The sequence below is a fragment of the Oncorhynchus gorbuscha genome, linkage group LG06 (assembly GCF_021184085.1).
Source record: "Oncorhynchus gorbuscha isolate QuinsamMale2020 ecotype Even-year linkage group LG06, OgorEven_v1.0, whole genome shotgun sequence".
In the NCBI taxonomy this organism is placed as follows: Eukaryota; Metazoa; Chordata; class Actinopteri; order Salmoniformes; family Salmonidae; genus Oncorhynchus; species Oncorhynchus gorbuscha.
In genome coordinates, this window is record NC_060178.1 from 74,543,254 (window position 1) to 74,570,117 (window position 26,864).

The 26,864-nt window shown below is 38.6% G+C and overlaps 2 protein-coding genes across 3 annotated transcripts in view; one reads left to right on the forward strand and one right to left on the reverse strand.

Annotated features, from left to right (window-relative positions):
* LOC124038320 (acylphosphatase-2-like) overlaps nt 1-26,864 on the reverse strand; it is a 78,934-nt gene that overhangs the window by 16,548 nt on the left and 35,522 nt on the right. The window lies entirely within an intron of this gene.
* On the forward strand, nt 9,899-12,908 carry LOC124038319 (forkhead box protein G1-like). Its single transcript, XM_046354050.1, has one exon. It carries the CDS (start codon nt 10,155-10,157, stop codon nt 11,211-11,213), a length of 1,059 nt encoding a protein of 352 aa, XP_046210006.1. The 5' UTR covers nt 9,899-10,154; the 3' UTR covers nt 11,214-12,908.

The window sequence follows — 26,864 nt, forward strand, 5'->3', positions numbered from 1 at the left end:
GATAGCTCAGCTAGGTAGCCTCGTGTTAGCAGGTATATCAGGTAGTCCCAGACAAGTACTAGACATCTGCAGGTCTGTATGAAGTTTAAAGTTAGCATACAGCTGCAGGGTTGTGGTGGTTAGCTACCAAGATTGCATTTGACATTCATCTAATTAGCCTCTACAAACCAGCTATTTTGTGACTAAGGCCAGAGCATAATTACCATAAGCACAAAATGAAAGGGGCTGGAATACAAACAAACACACATACACACAGATAGACAGACGCGCGTGTGCAGACACATACCACTGGACAGGCAGGCGCACACCAACACACAGGCAAACAGACACAGCATCCTACCACCCACAGATAAAGAGAGAATGAGACAGACGAGCCGCAGAACTGACAGCTGAGGATCGTCACATGAAACAACGATGATCGCTCCTATCGAAATATTTACTCTACTGTTCCATAACAAACCCCCCCCTCATCACATTGCAGGCGACAGGGAACAATTTTACAGTCTTGCTAAATTATTGGAGAGTGGTGATATAATCGAATTTCAGTGTGTGTTCACTGTGTTCACACATGGATGACTCTTCTGTTTGGAATGCAGGGTTTTCTGTGAGCTGGGTTTTTAGGTCGCTGTGTTCTTTGCAGCGTCTGTGAAAGATGTCGAGTGCTATTCTGCGCCTTGCTGTGGACTGGGGTGATCCCTGAGGCCTTGTCAGGCACGGGGGCAGAGAGCTGAGCTGAAAGGCAAAGCTACGCCATGTCTGCTGTGTAACATGTCGGCTCCTTTTAGTAATATCATCCAACAGAATGCATCCGTGGCCAGAGTCCATCGCCCCTCCCTGTGCATCCACGCACGCACACACGGAACATACAAACACACACAAATACACACACACAAACCAAAAATTCACACTGACACCGGCGCATGCACAAATAGAGCTCCATTAAATACATTGTATGCAGTTGGCCCTGGTTGGCCTGTTCCCTGATGTGTCTGATGATCAGTGTGGGGTTGAGGCTGGTTAGGGAGGAAGTGTGTGGCCAACCAAAGCAGCCAAATTGACCTTTGTAAAGGACACGGGAACACTAGGCGCTAGTGTACACAAACCCAAGGGGGAGGAGAGAATTAGGGCACATCCATGAACAGCAATGGACTTGTCAAAAGACACCTGCAGCAGTTCAAAGACTTTCAATGGTACTGACTGTTCAGCCTAGGACATTATGCTACGTTAGGTCGCAGTAAAAAAATGCTGTCGCTGTTTTTGTGGTGGATATAATTGTGGGTGGATTGTGTATAGGCAAAATTTACAAAAGCAGTAAAAAAATGTATTTTTTTAAACATAACCACTTCCATCTTGTCAACAAACGTACATATCGCATATTATTCAAAACCAGAATCTGTATTTAACAACTGTCAATACTTTCAGGTGTTTCCATTAACCATTTTATGACTGAAATCATACTGATTGATTGCATTGCACTGCATTGTCCTCTTGAATAATGCAAGAACATTTATGTTTCCCAATTATTAAATATACAGTACCAGTCAAAAGTTTGGACACAAACTTTATTTGGACTATTTTCTACATTGTAGAATAATATCGAATACATCAAAACTATGAAATAACACATATGGAATCATGTAGTAACTAAAAAAGTATTAAACAAATCAAAATATATTTTATATTTGAGATTCTTCAAAGTAGCCACCCTTTGCCTTGATGACAGCTTTGCACACTCTTGGCATTCTCTCAACCAGCTTCATGAGGTAGTCACCTGGAATGCATTTCAATTAACATGTGTAAAGTTAATATGTGGAATTTATTTCCTTCTTAAAGCATTTGAGACAATCAGTTGTGTTGTGACAAGGTAGGGGTGATATAGAGAAGATAGCTCTATTTGGTAAAAGACCAAGTCCATATTAAAACAAGAACAGCTCAAATAAGCAAAGAGAAACAACAGTCCATCATTACTTTCAGACATGAAGATCAGTAAATCTGGGAAATGTCAAAAACTTTGGAAGTTTCTTCAAGTGCAGTTGCAAAAACAATCAAGCGCTATGATGAAACTGGCTCTCGTGAGGACTACAACAGGAAAGGAAGACCCATAGTTACCTCTACTGCATAGGATACGTTCATTAGAGTTACCAGCCTCAGAAATTGCAGCTCAAATAAATGCTTCACAGAGTTCTAGTAATCTCAACATCAACTGTTCAGAGGACACTGCGTGAATCAGGCCTTTTTGGTTGAATTGCTGCAAAGAAACCACTACTAAAGGACACTAATAAGAAGAAGAGACTCGCTTGGGCGAACCAACACAAGCAATGGACATTAGACTGGTGGAGTCCAAATTTGAGATTTTTGGTTCCAACCTCTGTGTCTTTGTGAGACGCAGAGTAGGTGAATGGATGATCTCCACATGTGTGGTTCCCACCATGAAGCATGGAGGAAGAGGTGTGTGGGTGTGGGGGTGCTTTGCTGGTGACACTGTCTGTGATTTATTTAGAATTCAAGGCACACTTAACCAGCATGGCTACCACAACATTCTGCAGCGATACACCATCCCATCTGGTCTGCACTTAGTGGAATCATCATTTGTTTTTCAACATGACAATGACGTACCACACCTCTATGCTGTGTAAGAGCTACTTTACTAAGAAGGAGAGTGATGGAGTGTTGCATCAGATGAGCTGGCCTCCACAATCATGCTACCTCAACCCAAGTGAGATGGTTTGGGATGAGTTGGACCGCAGAGTAAAGGAAAAGCAGCCAACAAGTGCTCAGCATATGTGGGAACTGCTTCAAGACTGCTTGAAAAGCATTCAAGGTGAAGCTGGTTGATAGAATTCCAAGAATGTGCAAAGCTGTCATCAAGGCAAAGGGTGGCTACTTAGAAGAATCTCAAAAATAAAGTACATTTTGATTGGTTGGTTACTACATGATTCCATATGTACTTTGATGTCTTCAATATTATTCTACAATGTAGAAAATAGTCTAAATAAAGAAAAACCCTTGAATGAGCAGGTGTGTCTAAACCTTTGACTGGTACTGTAAATTGTGCAATAACATGTTATGGTAGATTTTGTCATAGACTGTATGTTTGGAGTACCAGTAAAAAGCCACAATGCTTCAAACACACACATACATGGGAAAGTAGTCTATCCATGTTTTGATCCTCTGCAATGATATAAAGCTAAACTGATGCAATGTGGTGTAATAGTCCTCAACTAAGGTATCACATAAAACCCCAAAGAGTATAACCCATAAACTGTATTCCATTGAGTCCAAACATTTTATGGATTATTTCTATATTGAGGATTGTTTGTATTTCCTCACTGTCAGATACATTGAACACATACAGTAACGCAGGATTTACTATGTATAGTAGTTGCTGAAGTGCTCTGAGAATAATGCTTCTGAACTTTGCCTCTGTCTATGTTGCTTAAGCTGCGTTTAGACAGGCCAATCGCATCAGATCCTTTCACATCAGATCTTTTTCAGAGTTGATGTGATTGGTCAAATGATGAATTAGTGCATAACAGAATTGGGCTGCTTGTCTAAACAGCCTTAGTATGGATTCTGTTTTAAAGCAGTGAATAACTCATGTGAATGGCCCAGCGTTGGAGTACACTCCATCTCTTATCTTCAGTCTTGTTTGCCTTGACTAATGTAGAAAGAGACACAGTTCAGAAAAACACCTGTGATTGTTATTGAGTGGACTATCCTCCTGCAATAAACAATACATTAATTAAATTAAATCCAATACAGTAATTATGTAAATTAGCTATAGACTTAATAGTTGGCCTAGTTGCATGATTCATCATAGCCATTTTTTCTATGTAATACAGTGCGTACGGTCTTTAATGAAGACTTGTATGCACCCATTGGCATTGACTTACAGCAGGGAGGACAATTGACTTGGAAGCGGCCCCTGCTCCCATAGCCCCCAGGCTACATCAGGGTATATGGCTGGCTTCAGAGGCGCTTTCCCCAGCCACACCAGTCCCAGCTAAATGTGTCTGCATAATCAATATGACAAGAGGAACATTTTGTCTGGTAATACAGCTAAGCTAACTCTCCATCAACAAACAGAACAGGAACAATTAGATAAGCTGGACTTCAATGTAAACATGCTGCAATTAGGTTAAAAGAGGTCATTTGTGAAGTCATTGTTAAATATTCCTTCATAATCATTTTTATGAATAAAAATGTGATTAATAAACAATTCATAATTAAGTATTTAATCATTTGTAAACATTTACAGCTATAAGCATGTACAACTCATAAGCATTTATCTATCACGTAATAAATCATAAAGCATTTACAAATATGTATAATGAGTTATGCATAAACATTAAAACTATCAGAGTGACTCGTAACAGTAATTACTTCCAAGAACGATCTCCTGAACATACCTTAAATAGGGCAGTTAGCCAGGAACGTAATATGAACCTTTATGAAGCCTCTGAACTTCAGAAAACTGACCTATTAACCTCTAACCCAGGATGGAGAACCTGCTAATCACCAACATCAACACAATCACAAATATTAGTTCTAAACAGACCACAATAAATGGAGTAAAACTTTAGCTGTTTCCTCAAAACTTTAAAAAAAAAACATTGATTTACTGTAATAAGCTAGAGCAACACTGTGGTACTCCTGGAACCAACCTCAATAAGAGGTAATTAATCAATAGCTTCCCCGACCTAAAATGACCTAGCCTCATGTTCTATTAGAGGCATTCCAGACAATGAACCTAAGCTTGAAACCTTGTTACTGCTGAGACACACTTCTACATTATCTGATTACCAATATAAACTCCCACAACATCTTCTATCAGTGTGTGTGTGTGTGTGTGTGTGTGTGTGTGTGTGTGTGTGTGTGTGTGTGTGTGTGTGTGTGTGTGTGTGTGTGTGTGTGTGTGTGTGTGTGTGTGTGTGTGTGTGTGTGTGTGTGTGTGTGTGTGTGTGTGTGTGTGTGTGTGTGTGTGTGTGTGTGTGTGTGTGCACGACTATGCGTGGGGTGTTGCTGTGAATTTTGTGCACACACTCACACACAAAACCCATTCATGTGAGCAAGTGTGACAACACAGACCAGATTTAGAGCAGGAGAAAGCCCACAATGGGATGTTCTGTGTACGGTAGCTATAACTTCCCTGTGGGAACATCCTGGTTTGTTGCATTGTGTCTCTTCCAGCCCCGATGGAGCTAGAGTAATCAGGCACGCTGTGTGGGGGCGTTACCATCGTAGCCCTGGAAAAGGCTCCTTACCTCGGCTCTATAAATAGCAGTAAACTTGGAATGACCCCGAAACTGCTGGCGATTCAACCTGATTTAATTTGGCGTTGGTGTGTTAGGTTAGGCTTTAAGAGTATTTAATGGTAGATCCTCCAAGAATCCCGAGGGGGTGCTCTGGCACACAGATGTCCTGTTTGATGGGCTAGACTAATGTTTTGACAGAGTGTCTTTTTCTTTAATGTCCATCAAGACTATCCTTGCCATCTAGTAAAGCTGTGTTTGAACTTGTGTTTGAACTTTTCCAACTGACAATGCCAGAATTTGTTTCTATGTAGTGAATGTGGCATTACGATAGGACATTCTCATATTCAATTTAAAAGGTTGAGGTCACAGGTTAGTGAAGCCACTTGAAAAGTTAGAGAATGCAATGTTTTTCAAATTCACTCAAAACTACCACCAAAATTTTTTACACAAAATGACAGAATTCCCAGGATGTGTAAAGGGGACATCGGATCCAATAAATGAAATAGCACAAATTAGTATAAAACACTAAGTGTGAAGAAAATAAACTCTCTGACCGGACTCTAATATATGACTTTATTCCAAAGTCCTCACTCTACATCTCTTGTGAACACATGATTTCAAGTGGATGAGAGGAGTGTCAGCCAAGTTCATGTTTAGTGACACCAAAAAATATTCATCTCGCACTTAAATAGTACTGTGGCAATATTGCTTTAATCTGTGCAGCTGTGGAATAATTCATTGCTGGGGGAAATGGAAATGATTTCTTGACTTTATCCAACATTTGTCAACTGACAGTCTGTGGTAACACACTGATGCCAGGTGTAGTAGTAGAGATATTACAGTGAAACATTTAGGTGTTTCCCTACAGAACAATGGTAATGTAGTGACTTGACTGAGGTTAATGTCAAACTGTTTTTCTAAAATAGACGTATCTCTATATAATACCAGTGTGATTATACACTGAACCAAAATATAAACACAACATGTAAAGTGTTGGTCCCATGTTTCATGAGCTGAAATATAAGATCCCGGAAATATCCCATACGCTCAAAAAGCTTATTTCTCTGACATTTTGTGCACACGTGTTTACGTCCCTGTTAGAGAGCATTTCCTCTTTGCCAAGATAATCCATCCACCTGACAGGTGTGGCATATTAAACAGCATGATCATTACACAGGTGCACCTTGTGCTGGGGGCAATAAAAGGCCACTTTAAAATGTGCAGTTTGGTCACACAACACAATGCCACAGATGTCTCAAGTTTTGAGGGAGTGTGCAACTGGCATGCTGACTGCAGGAATGTCCACCAGAGCTGTTGCCAGAGAACTGAGTGTTAATTTCTGTACCATAAGCTGCCTCCTCCAACGTCATTAGGCAGTACGTCAAACCTACCACACAACCACAGACCACGTCAAACCACTCCAGCCCAGGACCTCCACATCCGGCTAATTCACCTGGGGAATTGCGTACCAGATCCTCTATAAAAACAAAGTAGCCTGTTGCTGACCCAGATTCACACACCAAGGCAAAAAAAGGCTGATCAAAGCAGAATGAAGTCAGGATTTTCATTGAATAGCAATAGAGAGTGGGCATTCATGTAACCACGCCAGCCCAGGACCTCCACATCCGGCTTCTTCACATGCTCACCTTCGATGGCCACTGACACGCTGGTGAAGTGTGCTCTTCAAGGATGATTCACAGTTTCAACTGTACCGGGCAGATGACAGAGAGTGTGTATGGCGTCGTGTAGGCGAGCAGTTTGCTGATGTCATTGTTGTCAGAGTACCCACATGGTGGCGGTGGAATTATGGTATGGGCACGCATAAGCTATGGACAACGAACACAATTGCAAGATTCTGAGGCCGATTGCTTCCAAAACTGTACCTCAATTTTATTTTTTAACTATGCCAGTCAGTTAAGAACAAATTATAATTTACAATAACAGCCTAGGAACAATGGGTTAACTGCCTTGTTCAGGGGCAGAAGGACAGATTTTTACCTTGTCAGCTCAGGGATTCAATCTAGCAACCTTTCGGTTACTGGCCCAACACTCTAACCACTAGGCTACCTGCCGCCTCAATGACCAACATGTAGTGAATACTTAGGTATTATTACCTTCAGCATTTCTGTTAGATAAGAGTCATTTAGACTGAATATGTGGAGTCTTATAACACCTGCTGCTGTTTGACAGGCCTTAACAAAGGGGGCAATATCGGCTTCTCATCATTTAAGATTAGATTTGTTGGGGTTTGTGTTTGAGATTTGTTAAATGGAGGATTTTTGTCTCAGCTGTCATACAGTACAAACAATGTCTGCATGAACTAAAAGTCAACACATATTACTCCCAATTACAATGTAATCAAAAGCCTTAGGCCTTCCTCAGTGATACAAAATGTACAGAATGATATCCCATAGTGATAGGTACAATATAGTTATAATACAGTATACATGCATTATAGTTTCAATAAAGTAATATAATCTGCACAATGTATCTTTTTAAATAAAAACTCAAATTTAATTGATATCTAAACTTCTTAAATATAGACAGGAAACGTGTTATTTTACCTAACACCCAAACATGTTTACAATCATTTCAGACAACCTCTAGTCCTTGGCCTGTTTTGTTATTCATTCTTACCCCAAAGGCCTACTATTGGAGCCGTGTCACTTACAGTATCAAGGTATTGTTGGACACAATGGAAGCACAGAGACAGTACCCCAGCTAAAAGCATAAAACATTTCAGATGTTTTGTATTGTATTTCTTCACCGGGTTTCAAAGCCCTTGACACTGTAATTGGTAAAGGGTTCATTTACCCCAACGCATTATTTCATCATTTAAAATACCTCTTAAAAAATACCTCTGGTGAACCATCAATATGTTGATGATGATCAGGGATCAATCCTAACAGCCAATATTACTTTCAATTCAATGTAATTAAAAGTTGGTACTACATTTGAAAAAAAAATCTCCTAACTGAAAATGACATCTCAATGTATCATGATAGTACATATTACTTTTAGAATAACAAGGATGATAATAATCTTGGTTATGAAAACTTTACAATGAGGGCAAAACTTTACTAGTGCAAACAATACTTCAAAAAACTAAAATAAAAGACTACTATTCCAACTGAGCTACTACTACAACTACTACTCCAACAACAACACACACACTAATAATAACAATCATAGAAAATTGCACTATTGTAATGGTAGGCCTATGATAATTATTAAAGAGTTCCCAAATATTCAATTAACAAAATTAGGCCTACTAGTAATGATTATTAATGGCATAGAACCTTAATAGTTTTTGTATACCATAATTAGGTCTACGTTAAGTTAAAAAATGTCACTAAAATGTCATGTAATGCATTAATATTCCGAATGGGAGATAACATTTACATAAATTGTAATGTATATACAAGTACAAATTAACAAACCATTAAAAAAAATTATAATTTTAACCCTGTTTGTATCGGGATCTTTACGCAGTCGTAAACAAAGTTTCTGAGATCGAAAACAAATTAAGTCTGTTGCTTATTTGTTCAAGTCAAGTCTACATCATAGGCTATTCTATTTTAAGTGGATAGACCAAAACAAACATGTTACTCATAGGGCTACACAGCTCGTTAGTAGCACCAAATGTTATGTTTGTAGTCAATTAGCCTATATTTGGTCACAAAACCGGCCTGCATGCTGCTAAAATAGTGCGCACTCAATGCAGGAACATCCCAGTACACTAGAGGCGCTCAAGTAGTTGTGTTCAGCCTGAGTGGGCTCTCTGATGTGCATCTGATATGTCCAGTACTCAGAACAATAGTATGATTGGAGCGCATCCACAATGCTCAAGGCAGTATTACATTTATGGTAGCCTATTCAAACCACCATTGTCCTCAATACAACAAGGCTCACGACGACGAACAATTTGACGCGTACACCACACCACACATAGACAGAAACAGTTACAAGGGCATGCACGTACGCCACACGCCCGCATAGCTTTGTGTTCCAGATATTAGACTATATGAACACGTCATGAGCCATGCATTTTTTATTTTACTGGAAATTATCTTAAACGGTATTATTTTTATATATTTTATATATACGATATATTTTATCTCAGCCTCATGGTAAAATGTGTAGAATAGCAATAAATTACCTCTAAAAGCGCTACATTTCCACTCAGCCTCATGGCAAAATGTGTAAAATATCATGAGATAAATTATAAAACTGAAAATGTGTATCTTGACCCAGATGGGTTGGTTGTTTAGCAACAAAACGGAGCATGCCCAACTATGGGGCAAAGCAGAGGGAGTTGGCTTAGATTGTTGACAACATATATTTCTATATTTCGTCTAATGTTGATTACAAAAAATAACATTAATAGCTAACATTTGCACAATGAGCACTTGTCTCTCAAATACATCGTTACAGTTGTTGGTTAGCCAGCTAGCGATTTTTTTTACATATTAGCATTGACATAAAATATTATTAGCATACTAACGCGTCATAATCCTTTAATTTATTTTTAGAATGACAGAAGATGAGCTTTTAGAACGGGCCGTAAAACGGCGTTACGCCATTGGGTAAACGGATACAGCCGTTCAGTTAAATCCTTACGAAAATGTTTTTTTTCTATAGGCTATATGTGCACTGAAAGTCTATTTCGTGTTTCAACAATATCGAATGGGAAAGAGGGATAAAAATCTGCAAGTTACAGGCTCCTCCCCTGTAGCCTAGTGATAAAACGGAACCTCCTTAATTAGTAATTTCTACATCCCAGTCCCGGCTAACTCTCCATCCTACAAGTTCCTTCATGCATGCAATGCCCTGATCCAATTGCGTCTTACCTTTTCCTTTTTAAACACAAAGCCCAATCATTTTTTGTTAGTGTCCGGCATGGAAGATCAGAAAGAACCGCCGATGGTGCACCGATCTACTTCATTTAGTATCAAGAGTCTGCTGCTTCCCTCAAAATGTGACAAACAGGACTCGGTGCTCCCGGAAAAAAACACGGGTTCTTCCGGGTCTGATTCGGAAAAATCCCTGGATCCTGATATGGAATCTGCACCTTTGGACCGGGAGAAACAAAAGGAGGAAGACGATGGTACATTGAGGGCGACAGAGCCTAGCAAAAATGGGAAATATGATAAACCGCCATTCAGCTACAACGCCTTGATTATGATGGCTATCAGACAGAGTGCCGAGAAGAGACTGACTCTAAACGGTATCTATGAGTTTATTATGAAGAACTTTCCATATTACCGAGAGCACAAGCAAGGCTGGCAAAACTCTATCCGACACAACCTGAGCCTCAATAAGTGTTTTGTGAAAGTGCCAAGGCATTACGACGACCCGGGCAAAGGGAACTACTGGATGTTGGACCCTTCGAGCGATGATGTATTTATTGGTGGAACTACGGGGAAACTTCGGAGACGTTCTGCTACCTCCAGGGGCAAATTGGCGATGAAACGTGGAATGCGCTTCTCGCCTCTTGGTTTGGGAATAAACGACAGGGCAAACAACCCTCTGTATTGGCAAATCTCGCCGTTTTTATCATTGCACCATCCCCATTACAATGGATCATCAGCAGGATTTCTGAACCAGGGGCACGCGTATGGGTCCCTACTCCCCGGGGTGGACCAGCTGAGTAATGGGGACCTTACGCGCCATCTAAGTGGATCTGTCGGTGCTCTGGGCTTGTCAAACAGTTACGGCGTAAGCACGTCTAGTCTATTATCCGGACAGAGTGGCTACTTTGTCTCAGGGAGTCAGCACCAGCCGCCGCATCTCCAGCAGAGCGCGCAAGGCTACGGTGTACCCACGAGCTCCCCACAAACACTGCTCTCGGACTCACTTCGAACGTCTCTACATTCTTTTTCACCGGGAGTTTCTAGCGGGTTTCCAGGAATGTTGTCACATCAAAAGAGGGTCACTCCAAATGCTTTCTTAAATTGATGACACAACTACAACATGGGAAGGACAAATAAAAGCATCATAGAAATGGCAATTATAGGGGTAAACAAACAGTGATCACTAATTAGGTCAGAAACGACCATTCCTGAAAGCAAATATGGCCATATTAGGCAATGTATCCTGAAGTGCAACGATGTATTCTTTTCGCGTTAAAGGGACAAACGTCGTTACCTGTGGGGTTTAAACTGTAACTAGAATTGCCAAATGTAACTATATTTCGGGCTATTTATATCTTGTACAAAGATTGTAATTCTTTGAATCGTTTATTTTTGTTTGGTAGGCTATTTATTAAACACTCTATTTACATTTTATTGTCAGTGTATTCATCAGTATTGAAGAAAAAACATACAGGATTTTTCATTATTCATATAATAATTCATTTCGAAATATTTTTTTGGGGAAAACGCCTTATAAAGATCAGGGTTAATAAGACACGCGGGATATAACAAAAGCCTACAAGTTATGTCTTCTCAGGTTCTCCTTCTATAGACTCCAATCTCGGCTCCTGCTGTATCTGTAATGTATGCAACACATTCTAGAGAGAAGTGGAGTTTTGTGTGTACTCATAAGTTAATTATAGCCTATTTTGTCCTCTGTTTTGTTGATCGAGCCATAATGAGCACATGTAGATTATAAAATACAACAGTGCATGACAGTGCAGGCCTCCTCTTATAATAGCATGCCCGGTGACTGACCCTTTGTTCGAATTTGTTTTCATCTTTCATATAAAGCACTTGAAGTTTCAGTTTCTCGTTAAAACCAGTTCCTCCTGTCTTGAACCTTGCCATGCTTGATACGGTGTTATAGGCTACTTATTCAGGCCTGCAATACATCATTTTAATTGTCTGATCATTTAGCTTTATTGGGCTACATCAAGTACACATTTGGCAAACCGACGTAGCCTATAATATCCACACCAATATAAAATTTCACTTCTAAATCAGTGGTTCCCAATGTTTTCTTAGTCACGTCTACCTATTATAATTAAACCCAAATAACGACGTATAAGGCCTACCAGCGTCCTATAGCTATTGCCCTGACAAAATTACAAACATGTCTGCTGACCCTTTGCTATTGCCCATTTTGTGCTACTTTATTCTGTAAATTAGGATTTTACTCAACTGTAAATTAGCCTACTTTAGGATTACACCTCACATTCTGAGAAAACTAGTTTGATATTGTCTAGCCTATGACTATTCAAATAAATTCAACAACAAGATCATCAATGATAATCTACTTCCTGAATCTGGATTGCGTAGCACTGGGGTAGGCTTACAGTACCACAGTTTGGCAAACGCTGATCCAAATAAATGACATCCGGAGTTGTTATTGTAATAAGCAATTACGCTTTCATTACCCAATAGGCCTATTTACTAGCAAAATAGTAGCCTATTAATACTGGAGAATAATGCGCTGATTAACACAACAAATAACAATTAGGCTACATTTGACACATTTTGGCCTAACATTTGACATATTTATTTCCTTTATTGGGAATACTATAGTTTTATTTATTTAACGTTATATTTTCGATGTTGACGATTTTTTTTGTAAATGTTATTTCAAAGTTTTGCACTTTTTGTTGTTAGAATAGGCCTATCTAATGTGAGTATTATCTGTTTTTGTTGCTGTATGAAAAAAATGAACTTGATTAAAGTGTAAGACATTACAAGTTTGCAATAAGTTTGCTATCATGAATGGAAGAAGAACAACACAAACCTAATGTAGGCCTACTGTTATACATTCAGACACGCTATAGACAGAGGAAAACTAGACTGAGTGTACAAAACATTAGGAACACCTGCTCTTTCCATGACAGACTGACCAGGTGACTCCAGGTAAAAGCTATGATCCCTTATTGATGTAACTTGTTAAATCCACTTTAGTCAGTGTAGATGGAGGGGAGGAGACAGGTTAAAGAAGGATTTAAGCCTTGAGACAATTGAGACGTGTATGTATGCCATTCAGAGGGTGAAGGGGCAAGACAAAGGATTTAAGTGCCTTTGAATGGGAAATAGTATAGCTGCCATGCACACCGGTTTGAATGTGTCAAGAACTGCAACGCTGCTGGGTTTTTCAGGCTCAACAATAATGATCCACCACCCAAAGGACATCCACCCAAATTGACACAACTATGGGAAGCATTGGAGTCAACATGGGCCAGCATCCTTGTGGAACGCTTTCGACATCTTGTAGACTCCATGCCCCGACGAATTGAGGCTGTTCTAAAGGCAAAAACGGGTGCAATTTAATATTAGGAAGGTGTTCCTAATGTATGTAGCCTTGTTTTATCAACATAAACAAATAAGCACATTTCTATGCTTGCGTGAAAAAAGTGCAAATTCACATAAAATTGGGCGTCTACACCATAACAGCATCCCATATCCTATCCAATAGTCCGATATTGTTGCTGAATCTAACAAGGTGAAGGGCTAAATCTAAATAAATATAATATGTTATGCTTGTCCCAACAACAAAAAATGTGTTTTTCTGTGAAGACAATCAGCCCAAGTACCCTAATGAATTATTTTCAAAATATTGAAATAGGCAGGATAGGGTAATTTGTTCTGGGTGCAATTTACGCTTCAATAATTTATATTTCTCTGGGTAAAATATACATAATACAGATAAATAATAAATAGTCTAAACATGTGTCAATTAAAGTGAAATGTGCAATGTGTGGAGAGTGTTCGATAAGCATGGCATATGATTCAACTGCAGTGAAAGGATCGATGTCCGCATTTCCCATTCATTAACAACAATGACGTGGGGTGACATGGAGTACAGTTCGTGTTTCTGAGAGGCAACGTATACAGCTATTCTTAATGTCAAATCTATATGCTACAATTTATTTAATATATATGCCTATTCATTTATAATTTTCAAATACTGTATTCACATAAACATACATTTGTTAGAACAAAATCGTACAAAATGGTCATAGCCCAATTCCACCCAAAATATATGTAACATTTTTTTAAGTGAAATAATGGACTCAAAAGTAGTCCGAAAGTGTTGGGTTAATATGTGCAGATCACATTTCTTTGAGTGATTGGACCACATATACACTCTTAATAAAAGGGTACCGAGGGGGTTCTTATAGGTTATCCCTATAGGATAACCGTTTTTGGTTCCAGGTTAAAAAACTTTTTCGTTTCAGGTAGAACTCTTTCGGGTTCCATGTAGAACCCTCTATGGAAAAGGTTCTGCATGGAACTCAAAAGGGTTCTACCTGGAACCAAAAAGGGTGCTTGCTGTTTTCAACTCTCTAGAGACAGCAGGAGCGGTAGAGATACTCTTAATGATCGGCTATGAAAAGCCAACTGACATCTACTCCTGAGGTGCTGACTTGCTGCACCCTCGACAATTATTTGACCATGCTGGTCATTTATGAACATTTGAACACCTTGGCCATGTTATGTTATCTCCGCCTGGCACAGCCAGAAGAGGACTGGCCACCCCACATAGCCTGGTTCCTCTCTAGGTTTCTTCCTAGGTTTTGGCCTTTCTAGGGAGTTTTTCCTAGCCACCGTGCTTCTACACCTGCATTGCTTGCTGTTTGGGGTTTTAGGCTGGGTTTCTGTACAGCACTTTGAGATATCAGCTGATGTAAGAAGGGCTATATAAATACATTTGATTTGATTTGATTCTTCAAAGGGTTATCCTATCTGTACGGCCAAAAAACCCTAGATAGAACCTTTTTTATAAGATGTAGGCCTATTTTTCATACACTATTCAAAACGAACATTCCCGTTCAAACATTCATTTAATTTCTAGGCCTATGTCCCCCCAAAAAAATAGGCCTAATGGCAAAGGCATAGGCAACACAGGCTCAAGAGTAGCCAAGAGCTAAATGTGGGTGGAGGGCTGTTTCGGGGGCTTCGTACTCTAAAGTATAGAAAGGTTGTTGAAGACAAAAACGTAGAGAAAGTGAAACCATATTAGGAAACAAAATGAAATAAACCCTCAGAATGATGCATTGGAACTTTGATGTGACCAGAACAGCACGACATCACACAAAGGACAGGGTCTATGTCTTATATGCTATAGAAAATGGATAGAAACAATCAAATTCTCCTTGTGTTCAGGATGATTTTATATCCATGTCATTGGCACTTTACAAAACATAAACAAATTGGACCGTGAAGCATGCATTGTTCTGGCGGCAAGCAATATGCTACTGATGATGTGGGCATGAATATGTGTGAACCTGTGAATATAACAATTATTTTGAGGATTTATTCACTTAAACTGTATAAATACAAACATGTTTCCCTATTATATGGATAATAGCGCACCACATTGATAGAAGTAGGCTACTGTTTTAGTTCTACAACGCGTGCAAGATTTCTCTACTGCCAGTGTGCATGAAAATACCTATATCTTGGAGTAATCATCCTTATGTTTGTTGTTCATATAGCACATTAGATCAAACTAATATTGTTGACCACTTTGGTCATGTTCCTCCACAATTTACATGCATTATTGCATTTCTACTAGAGCATAGGCTAACGAGTTCAGAATGTAACTGTTCCAAGCTCCTATATTCTCGAGAAAGATCAAACATTTTATATACGTTCACAAAACACTATACATTGTTATTATGGATCAGTTTAAATAATTACTCCGTTATTCAATTGTTACAGCCTAAACGTGAGTTCTACTACAATAGTTAATTATAGAAGAAAACAAACAAACTGCTTATCAGGAAGATATTCCAGAGTATAGCTTTGCCTTAAACAATTATTTGCCTTAAACAATATCTAGAAACAGTACACAACGTATAGCCAGATAAAAGATTTTCAATATAAATAGTTGACTACAAAATGCAAATAGTTTTAAAGCCGAAAAATCATTGCTGTCCCTACTCCCCCGAAGTCCGCACATAGAGGCTTCTGTGGGCCTCACTACAAAAAAAGTAGAAATATAAGCTTCATATTTGGGAATCTCACATTGCCTCTGGGTTAGACATAGCATTGCCTCTGGGTTAGACGTTGTAAAACCAATTGTTCTGCAAGGATTTACTGGATTACTTGTCATGTAACATTGGATGAATGAGGGCTCCCGAGTGGCGCAGTGGTCTAATGCACTGCATCTCAGTGCTAGAGGCTACTACAGACACCCAGGTTCGAATCCAGGCTGATTGGGAGTCCCAAAGGGCGGACGCAGCGTCGTCCGGGTTTGGCTGGTATAGGCCGTCATTGTAAATAATAAGTAGTTCTTAGCTAACTTGCCTATTAAAATAAAAGAGGTCTGTAATACAGACAACACACCTGCATGAATAGACGACACAAACCGTGAGTGTCTTTGGCTCAAAGAAGGAAGACATTCATTGCAGAAACAACGTTATAGCCGGTTATTATACAGGAAGCATAAGCCTACAATAATTATTGACCTCTTGGATTTTGTCCAAAGTAAGGCTAACGTTATGCAGAAACAGGTATATTGATAAGGCACACTTTCTTTAACCTCAATGTCAACTTGTTTTTACATCACGTTGTTTTTAAGCCGCAGTCTATAGATTATGTATTTTATTTTCAACGCTATCAGATAAAAAATGAGTGCACTAAAATTACAAAAAGTTAACTCGAGTTTCCCTGCTGTCCAACGATAACAATATTTATCTGTAGTTAACTACCATTAATCACAATTTTATAACTAATTCAAATTTCAACCTAATTAAAGATTAAATCAAATTAAATGTTATTTGTCACATGCTTAATAAAAAACAGGTATAGACTAACAGTGAAACGCTTACTTACTTACATGTAAATGTAAAATAATAGAAATAACATATTTTAATTTAAAATTCCATTAGGTTGTATAATATGTATTTTTATTATCGTGTTAAAAATCACACAAAAAACGATATTCTCAGACAATAACATCTCAGCCAGATCTGATATAAAACTTAATGTAACTATTCGATCTAGCCTTACTTCTTATGCATGTTCAACATGAACTAGTCACAAGCTGCTACAGTAGGCAACTTTTGGATCATTTGTTTAATATTTTGAACTGAAAACTACCAAGAACAGCTAAATGGAATGGAAGTTCTGTTCTGATGAACGTTAGCTAAAATATTTGTGTTGATTCTAGAGGGATTCACCTAAACATTCTCATTTGGTTAGCTAGCTAACGTTAGCATAACTGGCTAGCTACTTCTGTGCAAATCACGTTTTTGCTGCTATATAACCAAACGCCCGTTTATCGTTGGACTTACTGTACGTTTTCCTTCAACTTTGTTGCTCAATACTTTGCACGTAGTGGATGGTTTCAGTATACTTCGGGTTATTGTCTTGCTGGAAGATCCACTTGCTGCCAAGTGTCAGCCTCCTGCCAGAGGCAACCAGGTTTTTGAATACAATGTCAAAATACTTGGTCATGTTCATGATGCCATTGACGTTAACAAGGGCCCCGGGACCTGTGGAAGTTGGCATTTCCCCATAACATCAAAGATCGACCACCATATTATACCTTAGGTATGAGGTAGTTTTCTACATATGTTTAAGCTTTTCAATGCCAAACCCACTACTGGGGTGTGTGGCCAAAGATATATATTCTCATGTCATCTGACTATAGCACTGCCTGGAGTTTGACAAACACATTGGCACAGGGTCTATGGGCCTTATTCTAGTCTTTTAATGTTTAATTAAGGTCTAGCGGTTAGAGTGTTGGGCCAGTAACTGAATGGTCGCTGGTTCGAATACCTGGGCCAGCAAGGTAAAACAATCTGTTGATGTGCCCTTGAGCAAGGCACTTAACCCCCATTTGCTCCAGGGGTGCCAGACTACTATGGCTGACGCTGTAAAACAATACATTTCACTGCACCTATCTGGTATATGTGACAATAAAGACATACATTTTTTCCTGTGTTTTTAAAATAGTTTCTTTGATTGTGGACAGCAATTTGAATCATTTCTGTAGAATGAACCATATATATAGGGCTGCCATATACAGTATATAGGGGCATACAGTACATATATACACATACAGTACATGTGTGTGATATTCACTTACAGTCCCAATGTATAGTATAATTATTATCATCTAAGCATTTTGTGTGAAATTGGTATAATGGAGACATCATTTCAACTTTAGCGAGATCATGTTAATCCTTTCGGAGTCAGTTCGGATGCTGAAATATTGCCCTGGAATGCGTTGGACCACTGTGCCCCATCTATTTGCCAACAATATTTGGCTAAAATAGGTTGAATTTCAAACGAATGACAAATTTGAACTTTAGTTTACATATGCCAGCTGAATATTAGTAGCATTTATTAATACAGTATTGTTTAAAGGCCTATTAGTTTATAGCTTGACACATTTGGCTAACTTACACACAACAAATGCCAGATTTAATGATCATATTCAGTTCTCCATAGTAGAACATGAAGATTTTTTTTCTTTTTCAAAATGTACTGTGGTTCATTTTGATAGCACTAAATAGGCTACTGGAGAAGAGCTTAATCAAAATGTTCTGACAACGGATGGACTTTGTTTGGCATAGGACAATATACTGGGTGCTGTAGAGAGGTTGTTTTAAAGTAATGTATCAATCAATCCAGTATCAAATTCAAAATGTGCTTATATGTTATGGAGTCATACAATAAAGTGATCACAAAAAGAAGAGATAACTGAAGGGAGAGATAAAACTTAAATGCCAATTGATAAAAAAATATTTTAAAAAGTGCCTTCAAAAAGTATTCACACCCCTTTACTTTTTCAACATTTTGTTGTGTTACAGCCTGAATTTAAAATGTATTAAACTGAGAATGTGTCACTGGCTTATACACAATACCACATAATGTAAAAGTGGAATTGTATCTTTACACATTTTTACAAATGAATAAAAAACAAAAAGTTGAAATATTTTAAGTCAAAATATAACAACACAGGGCGAGACCCAAATGCATACACAGGAGGCAAATGGTTCGAGTCTCTGATATGTATTAAAACAACAAGGGGCAGGCAAGAGGCAGGTCGAGGACAGGCAAAAGTTAATTAAACAGGTCAGAGTTCCAAACGGTACAGGGCGGCAGGCTCAAGGTCAGGGCAGGCTAAATGGTCAGGCAGGTGGGCTTAGTGTCAGGTCAGGCAAAAGGTCAAAACCTGGAGGACTAGAAAAACAGAGACAAGGAAAAAGCAGGCACACTGAAAAAACTCGCTGGTTGACTTGACAAGACGAACTGGCAACAGACAAACAGAAAACACAGGAATAAATGCCCTGGGAATAATGGGGAAGACGGGTGACACCTGGAGGTGGGTGGGGACAATCACAAACACAGGTGAAACAGATCAGGATGGGACACAATAAGTATTCAACCCCTTTACGGTAAGCCTAAATAAGTTCAGGAGTAAAAAATTATATAATAAGTTGCATGGACTCACTCTGTGTGCAATAATAGTGTTTAACATGATTTTTGAATGACTACCTTATCTCTATACCCTACACATACAATTAGCTGTAAGATCCCTAGGTCGAGCAGTGCATTTCAAATACAGATGCAACCACAAAGACCAGGGAGGTTTTCACATGCCTTGAAAAGAAGGGCACATACTGGTATATGGATAAAAATAAAGCTGATATTGAATATCCCTTTGAGCATGGTGAAGTTATTAATCACACTTTGGATGGTGTATCAATACACCCAGTCACTACAAAGATACAGGTGTCCTTCCTAACTCTGTTGGCAGAGAGGAAGGAAACCATTTGGAGATTTAACCATTAGGCCAATGGTGACTTTAAAACAGTTACAGAGGTTAATGGCTAAAACTGATGATGGGATCCACAACATTGTAGTTACTCCACAATACTAACCTAAATGACAGAGTGAAAAGTAGGAAGCTTGTAGAATACAAATAAACCAAAACATACATCCTGTTTGCAATAAAGCACTAAAGAATAATTGCAAAAAATGTGGCAAAGAAATGTAATTTATGTCCTGAATACAAAATGTTATGTTTGGGGCAAATCCAACACAACACATCACTGAGTACCACTCTTCATATTTTCAAGAATGGTGGTGGCTGCATCATGTTATGGGTATGCTTGTCATCAGCAAGGACTAGGGAGTTTTTTTTAGGATTAAAAGATACAGAATACAGCTAAGTCTGCTTTCCAACACTGGGAGACAAATTCACCTAAATTACCTAAAACACAAGACCAAATATACACTGGAGTTGCTTACCAAAATGACGTTGAGTGTTCCTGAGTGGCCTAATTACAGTTTTGAATTAAAATCGTCTTGAAAATCTATAGCAAGACTTGAAAATGTCTGTCTAGCAATGATCAATAACCAACTTGACAGAGCTTGAATATTTTAAATATTGGGCAAATATTGTACAATCCAGGTTTGCAAAGCTCTTAGAGACTTACCCAGAAAGTCTCACAGCTGTAATCACTGCTAAAGGTGATGCAAACATGTTTTGACACAGGGGTGTGAATACTTATTATGGAAATTAGATATATCTGTATTTCATTTTCAATAAATGTGCTAAAAATTCTATAAACATATTTTCACTTTGTCATTATTTGGTATTTTGTGTAGATGGGTGAGACAAAAATAATATTTAACTGATTTTTAATTCAGGCTGTAACACAACAAAATGTGAAATAAGTCTAGGGGTATGAACATTTTCTGAAGGAATTGTATATCTGTGATTTATTATAGACGTCAACAACAGATTGCAGGTATCTTTGGTCCATTAAAAACAAGTTTAGCCTGTTAACATCTACTTCCCAACAATGATCATCATACTGTTTTCATTAGTGATAGAATCATGTTTTTTTCTTAGACATAAAAGTGCTAAAGATAAGCTCTAACCCCACACTGAATGACATCCCTCAATATTTCGCTATATTTTTTCTACCATAATGTTTACCCACCTATCATCTGTTTGATAGGATAGTTTTAAAAATCATACCATGGCACTTAAGACTTTCAACATCACTGACTAAGCCTAAGCAGCCATTTCACATCAATGGGAAATCAGACTTAGAAACCAGACACTCTGAAGAACTAAAACAGACATGAAGTATTAGAAGTTACCTTTGAAAAATGTTTTACTCTGAAAACAAACATTTAAAGGGAATTCCACCACTTTTCAACCTCATTTTCATTATCCAGCACAATACCAGAGTCTACATATGTGAAAACAGCACATTTCTATGTTTTGTAGAAAAATCTATAAAGTTATACCTGATTTATTTTATTAGTAGTAGTCATAATTCATAAATGACACTATACGGGGTTATAAATGGAACACATTTTGGTTCAGTGAAGACAAATCCTTTGGGTTCTGATCAAAGAACCCTATAAACAGGTTCTATAGAAAACTTTTAGGGGTTCCATATATTTTTGGTTCAATAAGGAATACATATTGTGCAATATATTATCCACTATATTTCGGTCAATATTATCCAGCACTATATCACATTGCGGAATGCAATGGTCACCGCAGAAAAGTATTGTGACAACATAAAACTGAACCGCTTGGGCCTTAGTATTACACGGCATATTAATTAGATTTGTAATATGATGTCTGTCTTCCCGCCGCTATAATGTTTGATAGTCTTAAAATATCAAACATCCTTCAACTGTGTCAAAACATTTAGCTTAATTGAAAACCAGTGTGATTCCACTGTTATATAATTGTTAAAATTACTAACATAAATCATATAATTAATTGCCTTTGGATAACTAAAAATATTTGGTAGCAGGAATTGTAGCACCAGAATCTTACTCATCCATGCTATTTCACTGTCCATTTTCTTTCAAAGGTCTCTGCCATTTTAGCACAAACTCAATACACTTTGGCTGAGGTCAACATCTTGAACCAGCAGTTTAAATCACTAACAACATCAGTGACCCTGCAACATTAGCTTGGATTTTGTGAGGCATTTCTGGATTATTTTGAAACAAACAAGCAGAAACCTATGTGCTTAAACCTCCATGGACAGACACCTTTCCCCCCGCCCCTGGTAATGATTGCGTGCAGAATCATAGACCCACTGTTGGCTCTGGGAGCATGTACACCCAGGCGAGATTACCTTCCCTAAACTGGCAATGATGCAAGGGTGCCAGTGCGCAGTAGCATCTGCAGCATTTCATGACAACACTAATAGTCAGCATGGATCACTGGCACACAGAGTCCCTTCTAATTAGAATGATTTCAATCTTCCACTGGCTTTATTTTCAAAACTCCAATCTTAATGCTTTTCAGAGATGCCTCCACTTTCGTGACGAGGTCCTCCCCGTCGCTCCATTTGAGCTTTCTTTGTTTAGAGTTCTGCATTTACACAAACAAAGTGTGGCTGATACACTCCACTTCTTCTCATCATTTCAGTTTATTATGTACGCAGGCTTTTATTTCCCTCGTTTTTTACAAACCACATCTGCTTTAAAGTACTTTGAGTTTAGGCATGCAAATGGTCAGATGTAAAGCAGTCAAACTCTTTGCGGGACCCCATTTTCAGTGCCAACAGTTCTTAATCTTTCATATTAGCTTGAATAGCTTCATAGTGTTGGTGAAGATAACGTTAATGAAACATTTGGTTATAACCTTAAAATTATATTTTATTGTACCATCACATTGTACCATCACACATTTCCTGCATTTTTTCCTTATAGTTTTCCAAATGTCTTTTAAGCATCAGCCTTATTGTTATTATTCTACATTGGTTAATTTATTGATAACTTTAAAGTCATTAAAGCAATGAAGTCATGGGTAAATCTTGCTCACTCAAGGCTAATCTCCAAGATTTTGTAGTTACGAAAGCATTGAACTCTTGACAGCTGGAATGAAAAGTTGATGAGATTGTCAACCCAGTATCACAGACTGCGATATACGCACAAATTGCTTATTGAAAAGGTTGCATGTTCAAATCTCATCATGGACAACTTTAGCATTTTATCTAATTAGCAACTTTAAAACTACTAACTACTTTTTAGATACTTTGCAAGTACTTATCATGTTAGTTACCCTTCCTCTAACCCTAACCTTAACCCTTCAACCTAACCCCTAGCCTAGATAACATTAGCCACCTAGCTAGCCTTGCTAACGTTAGCCACAACAAATTGGAATCTGTAATGTACATGAAATGCGTTGCGCAGAAGAAAATGTGTGTAATACACACAAAAAAATGACAAAGTATTTCCGAATAAGTCATTTGTGTCTATTTCACAATAAGCTGTAATAGTGTTATAGATTGTACATAACCGCTGAAAGAGCTTAAATTGGGTCTGTAGAGATCTTTTCTAGCATACAGCCGGTGATGTATGAGACTCGTATGCTCCCTGGCACTGCGAAGGTGGAAGGGCAGGAATGTGGGCGGAGATGAAAGGCGGAAGAGTTGGGGTTCTCACTAAAGCTGTGTGGGAAACAGTTAGGGTTAAGGCCAAGCTGAATGACAGATACAGCCTGCGTTCCTCTGCCCAGGCGTTGTTGGCACCTGTCACGATAGGTATTTTAAGTATCAGCTAACCGCATCATATGTTACAGCAGCTGATGACACAGCTGATGACACATTCGATGACGTGGCACACAACCATTGGTTGATGCACGCAATGTCTGAGCAGGGGAACGCGACCAGTCTCAGCTACAACATGTCGTCTGCCCCCATCGTCACCCTGAGGAACAAAAGGCGCCATTTGAAGTAAAGAGAAGCACAACTCCATCAATGAAAAACTACTGCTTCAGCATTAAAATGTTTTTGTTGATAGTTGCGTTACCAAGCACTGCACAGCTGTTTTTAAGTAGGTTGCTGAACTGTGTAAGTCTATGTACAGTGCCTTCTGACTTTTTTTGTTACAGCCTTATTATAGAATCGATTTAATTGGGGTTTTCCCATCAATCTACACACTATATCCAATAATGACAAAGCAAAAACAGGATTTTAGATTTTTTTTTGCAAATTTTTTCTAAAAATAAAAAAATGCAGTATTACTTTTACTCAGTACTTTGTTGAAGCACCTTTGGCAGCGATCACAGCCTCGAGTCTTCTTGGGTCTGACGCTACAAGCTTGGCACATCTGTTTTTGGAGAGTTTCCAATCAAGTTGTAGAAACATCTCAAGGATGATCAATGGAAACAGGTTGCACCAGAGCTCAATTTCGAGTCTCATAGCAAACGGTCTGAATACTTATGTAAATAAGGTATTTCTATTCTTTACTTTTAATAGATGTGCAAAAATGGTTTTTAAAAACCTGCTTTTGCTTTGTCATAATGGGATATTGCATGTAGATTGCTGCGGATTTAAAAAAATGTAATCCATTTTAGAATCCGAGTGGCACAGGGGTCTAATGCACTACTTCTGAGTGCTAGAGGCGTCACTACAGACCCTGGTTGCTGTATCACAACCCATAGGGTGGCACACAATTGACCTAGTGTCGCATGGGTTAGGGGAGGGTTTGTCCGGGGTAGGCCACCATTGTAAAATAAGAATTTGTTCCTAACTGACTTGCCTAGTTCAATAAAGGTTCAATAAAATCTTTAAAAGAATATGGCTGTAACGTAAACAAAATGTGGAAAAAGTCAAACGGTCTGAATACTTTCTGAAGGCACTGTATACAGTGGGGCAAAAAAGTATTTAGTCAGCAACCAATTGAGCAAGTTATCCCACTTAAAAATATGAGAGAGGCCTGTAATTGTCATCACAGGTACACTTCAACTATGACAGACAAAATGAGAAAAAAAATCCAGAAAATCACATTGTAGGATTTTTAATGAATTTATTTGCAAATTATGGTGGAAAATAAGTATTTGGTCAATAACAAAAGTTTATCTCAATATGTTGTTATATACCCTTTGTTGGCAATGACAGAGGTCAAACGTTTTCTGTAAGTCTTCACAAGGTTTTCACACACTGTTGCTGGTATTTTGGCCCATTCCTCCATGCAGATCTCCTCTAGAGCAATGATGTTTTGGGGCTGTTGCTGGGCAACACGGACTTTCAACTCCCTCCAAAGATTTTCTATGGGGTTGAGATCTGGAGACTGGCTAGGCCACTCCAGGACCTTGAAATGCTTCTTACGAAGCCACTCCTTCGTTGCCAGGCGGTGTGCTTGGGATCATTGTCATGCTGAAAGACCCAGCCACGTTTCATCTTCAATGCCCTTGCTGATGGAAGGAGGTTTTCACTCAATATCTCACGATACATGGCCCCATTCATTCTTTCCTTTACATGGATCAGTCATCCTGGTCCCTTTGCAGAAAAACAGCCCCAAAGCATGATGTTTCCACCCACATGCTTCACAGTAGGTATGGTGTTCTTTGGATGCAACTCAGCATTCTTTGTCCTCCAAACACGACGAGTTGAGTTGTTACCAAAAATATCTATTATGGTTTCATCTGACTATCTGACATTCTCCCAATCTTCTTCTGGATCATCCAAATGCTCTCTAGCAAACTTCAGACGGACCTGGACATGTACTGGCTTAAGCAGGGGGACACGTCTGGCACTGCAGGATTTGAGTCCCTGGCGGCGTAGTATGTTACTGATGGTAGGCTTTGTTACTTTGGTCCCAGCTCTCTGCAGGTCATTCACTAGGTCCCCCCGTGTGGTTCTGGGATTTTTGCTCACCGTTCTTGTGATCATTTTGACCCCACGGGGTGAGATCTTGCGTGGAGCCCCAGATCGAGGGAGATTATCAGTGGTCTTGTATGTCTTCCATTTCCTAATAATTGCTCCCACAGTTGATTTCTTCAAACCAAGCTGCTTACCTATTGCAGATTCAGTCTTCCCAGCCTGGTGCAGGTCAACAATTTTGTTTCTGGTGTCCTTTGACAGCTCTTTGGTCTTGGCCATAGTGGAGTTTGGAGTGTGACTGTTTGAGGTTGTGGACAGGTGTCTTTTATTCATAAATAAATACATTAATGCAGGCCATTAATACAGGTAACGAGTGGAGGACAGAGGAGCCTCTTAAAGAAGAAGTTACAGGTCTGCGAGAGACAGAAATCTTGCTTGTTTGTAGGTGACCAAATACTTATTTTCCACCATTTTTCTCATTTTGTCTGTCATAGTTGAAGAAGTGAACCTATGATGAAAATTACAGGCCTCTCTCATCTTTTTTGCTATTCAATTTGTTCTTAACTGACTTAATATTTTAGGAGTTTATCAAAAAATGACACGTTACAGTAAAATAAAAAGTCCAAACCACTCAAAGCTACAATAAGCACTTTAAATGCCATCCTGAGCGCACATTACACATGAAAGATTGCCTAGGAAAAAAATAATGTTTATTCATCCGTTGCCGCAGATGCATAGGCTAAACTACGCAGTCAGGCCTCAACATTTCCAGATCATATATACTCAAATGTTAGCCAATTTATCTTAACTGATTAATAGACTGCAATCAATAGAGAAAATGTAAATGTGCATACTTGCCAATGCTATCAACTGCCATCAACACTTTTTACCTAAAAACAATGGGAGCAAATTGAACACAATGTTATTTATTTATTATTTTGCCTATGAGAAAACAAGTCAAATTATGTCTGTGATAAATCTTTATACTCTGAGGTTGTATCTGACTTCTATTATCATAATTTCAAAAAACTATGAAATAGGGTAATTTACCCTAAGAACACAACAATCTATAGGCCTACTTGTTTCTAATTGTTCAATGCTCA

Coding starts and splice junctions, on each gene's coding strand:
- LOC124038319 (XM_046354050.1), top strand. CDS start 10,155: ATGGAAGATCAGAAAGAACCGCCGATGGTGCACCGATCTACTTCATTT.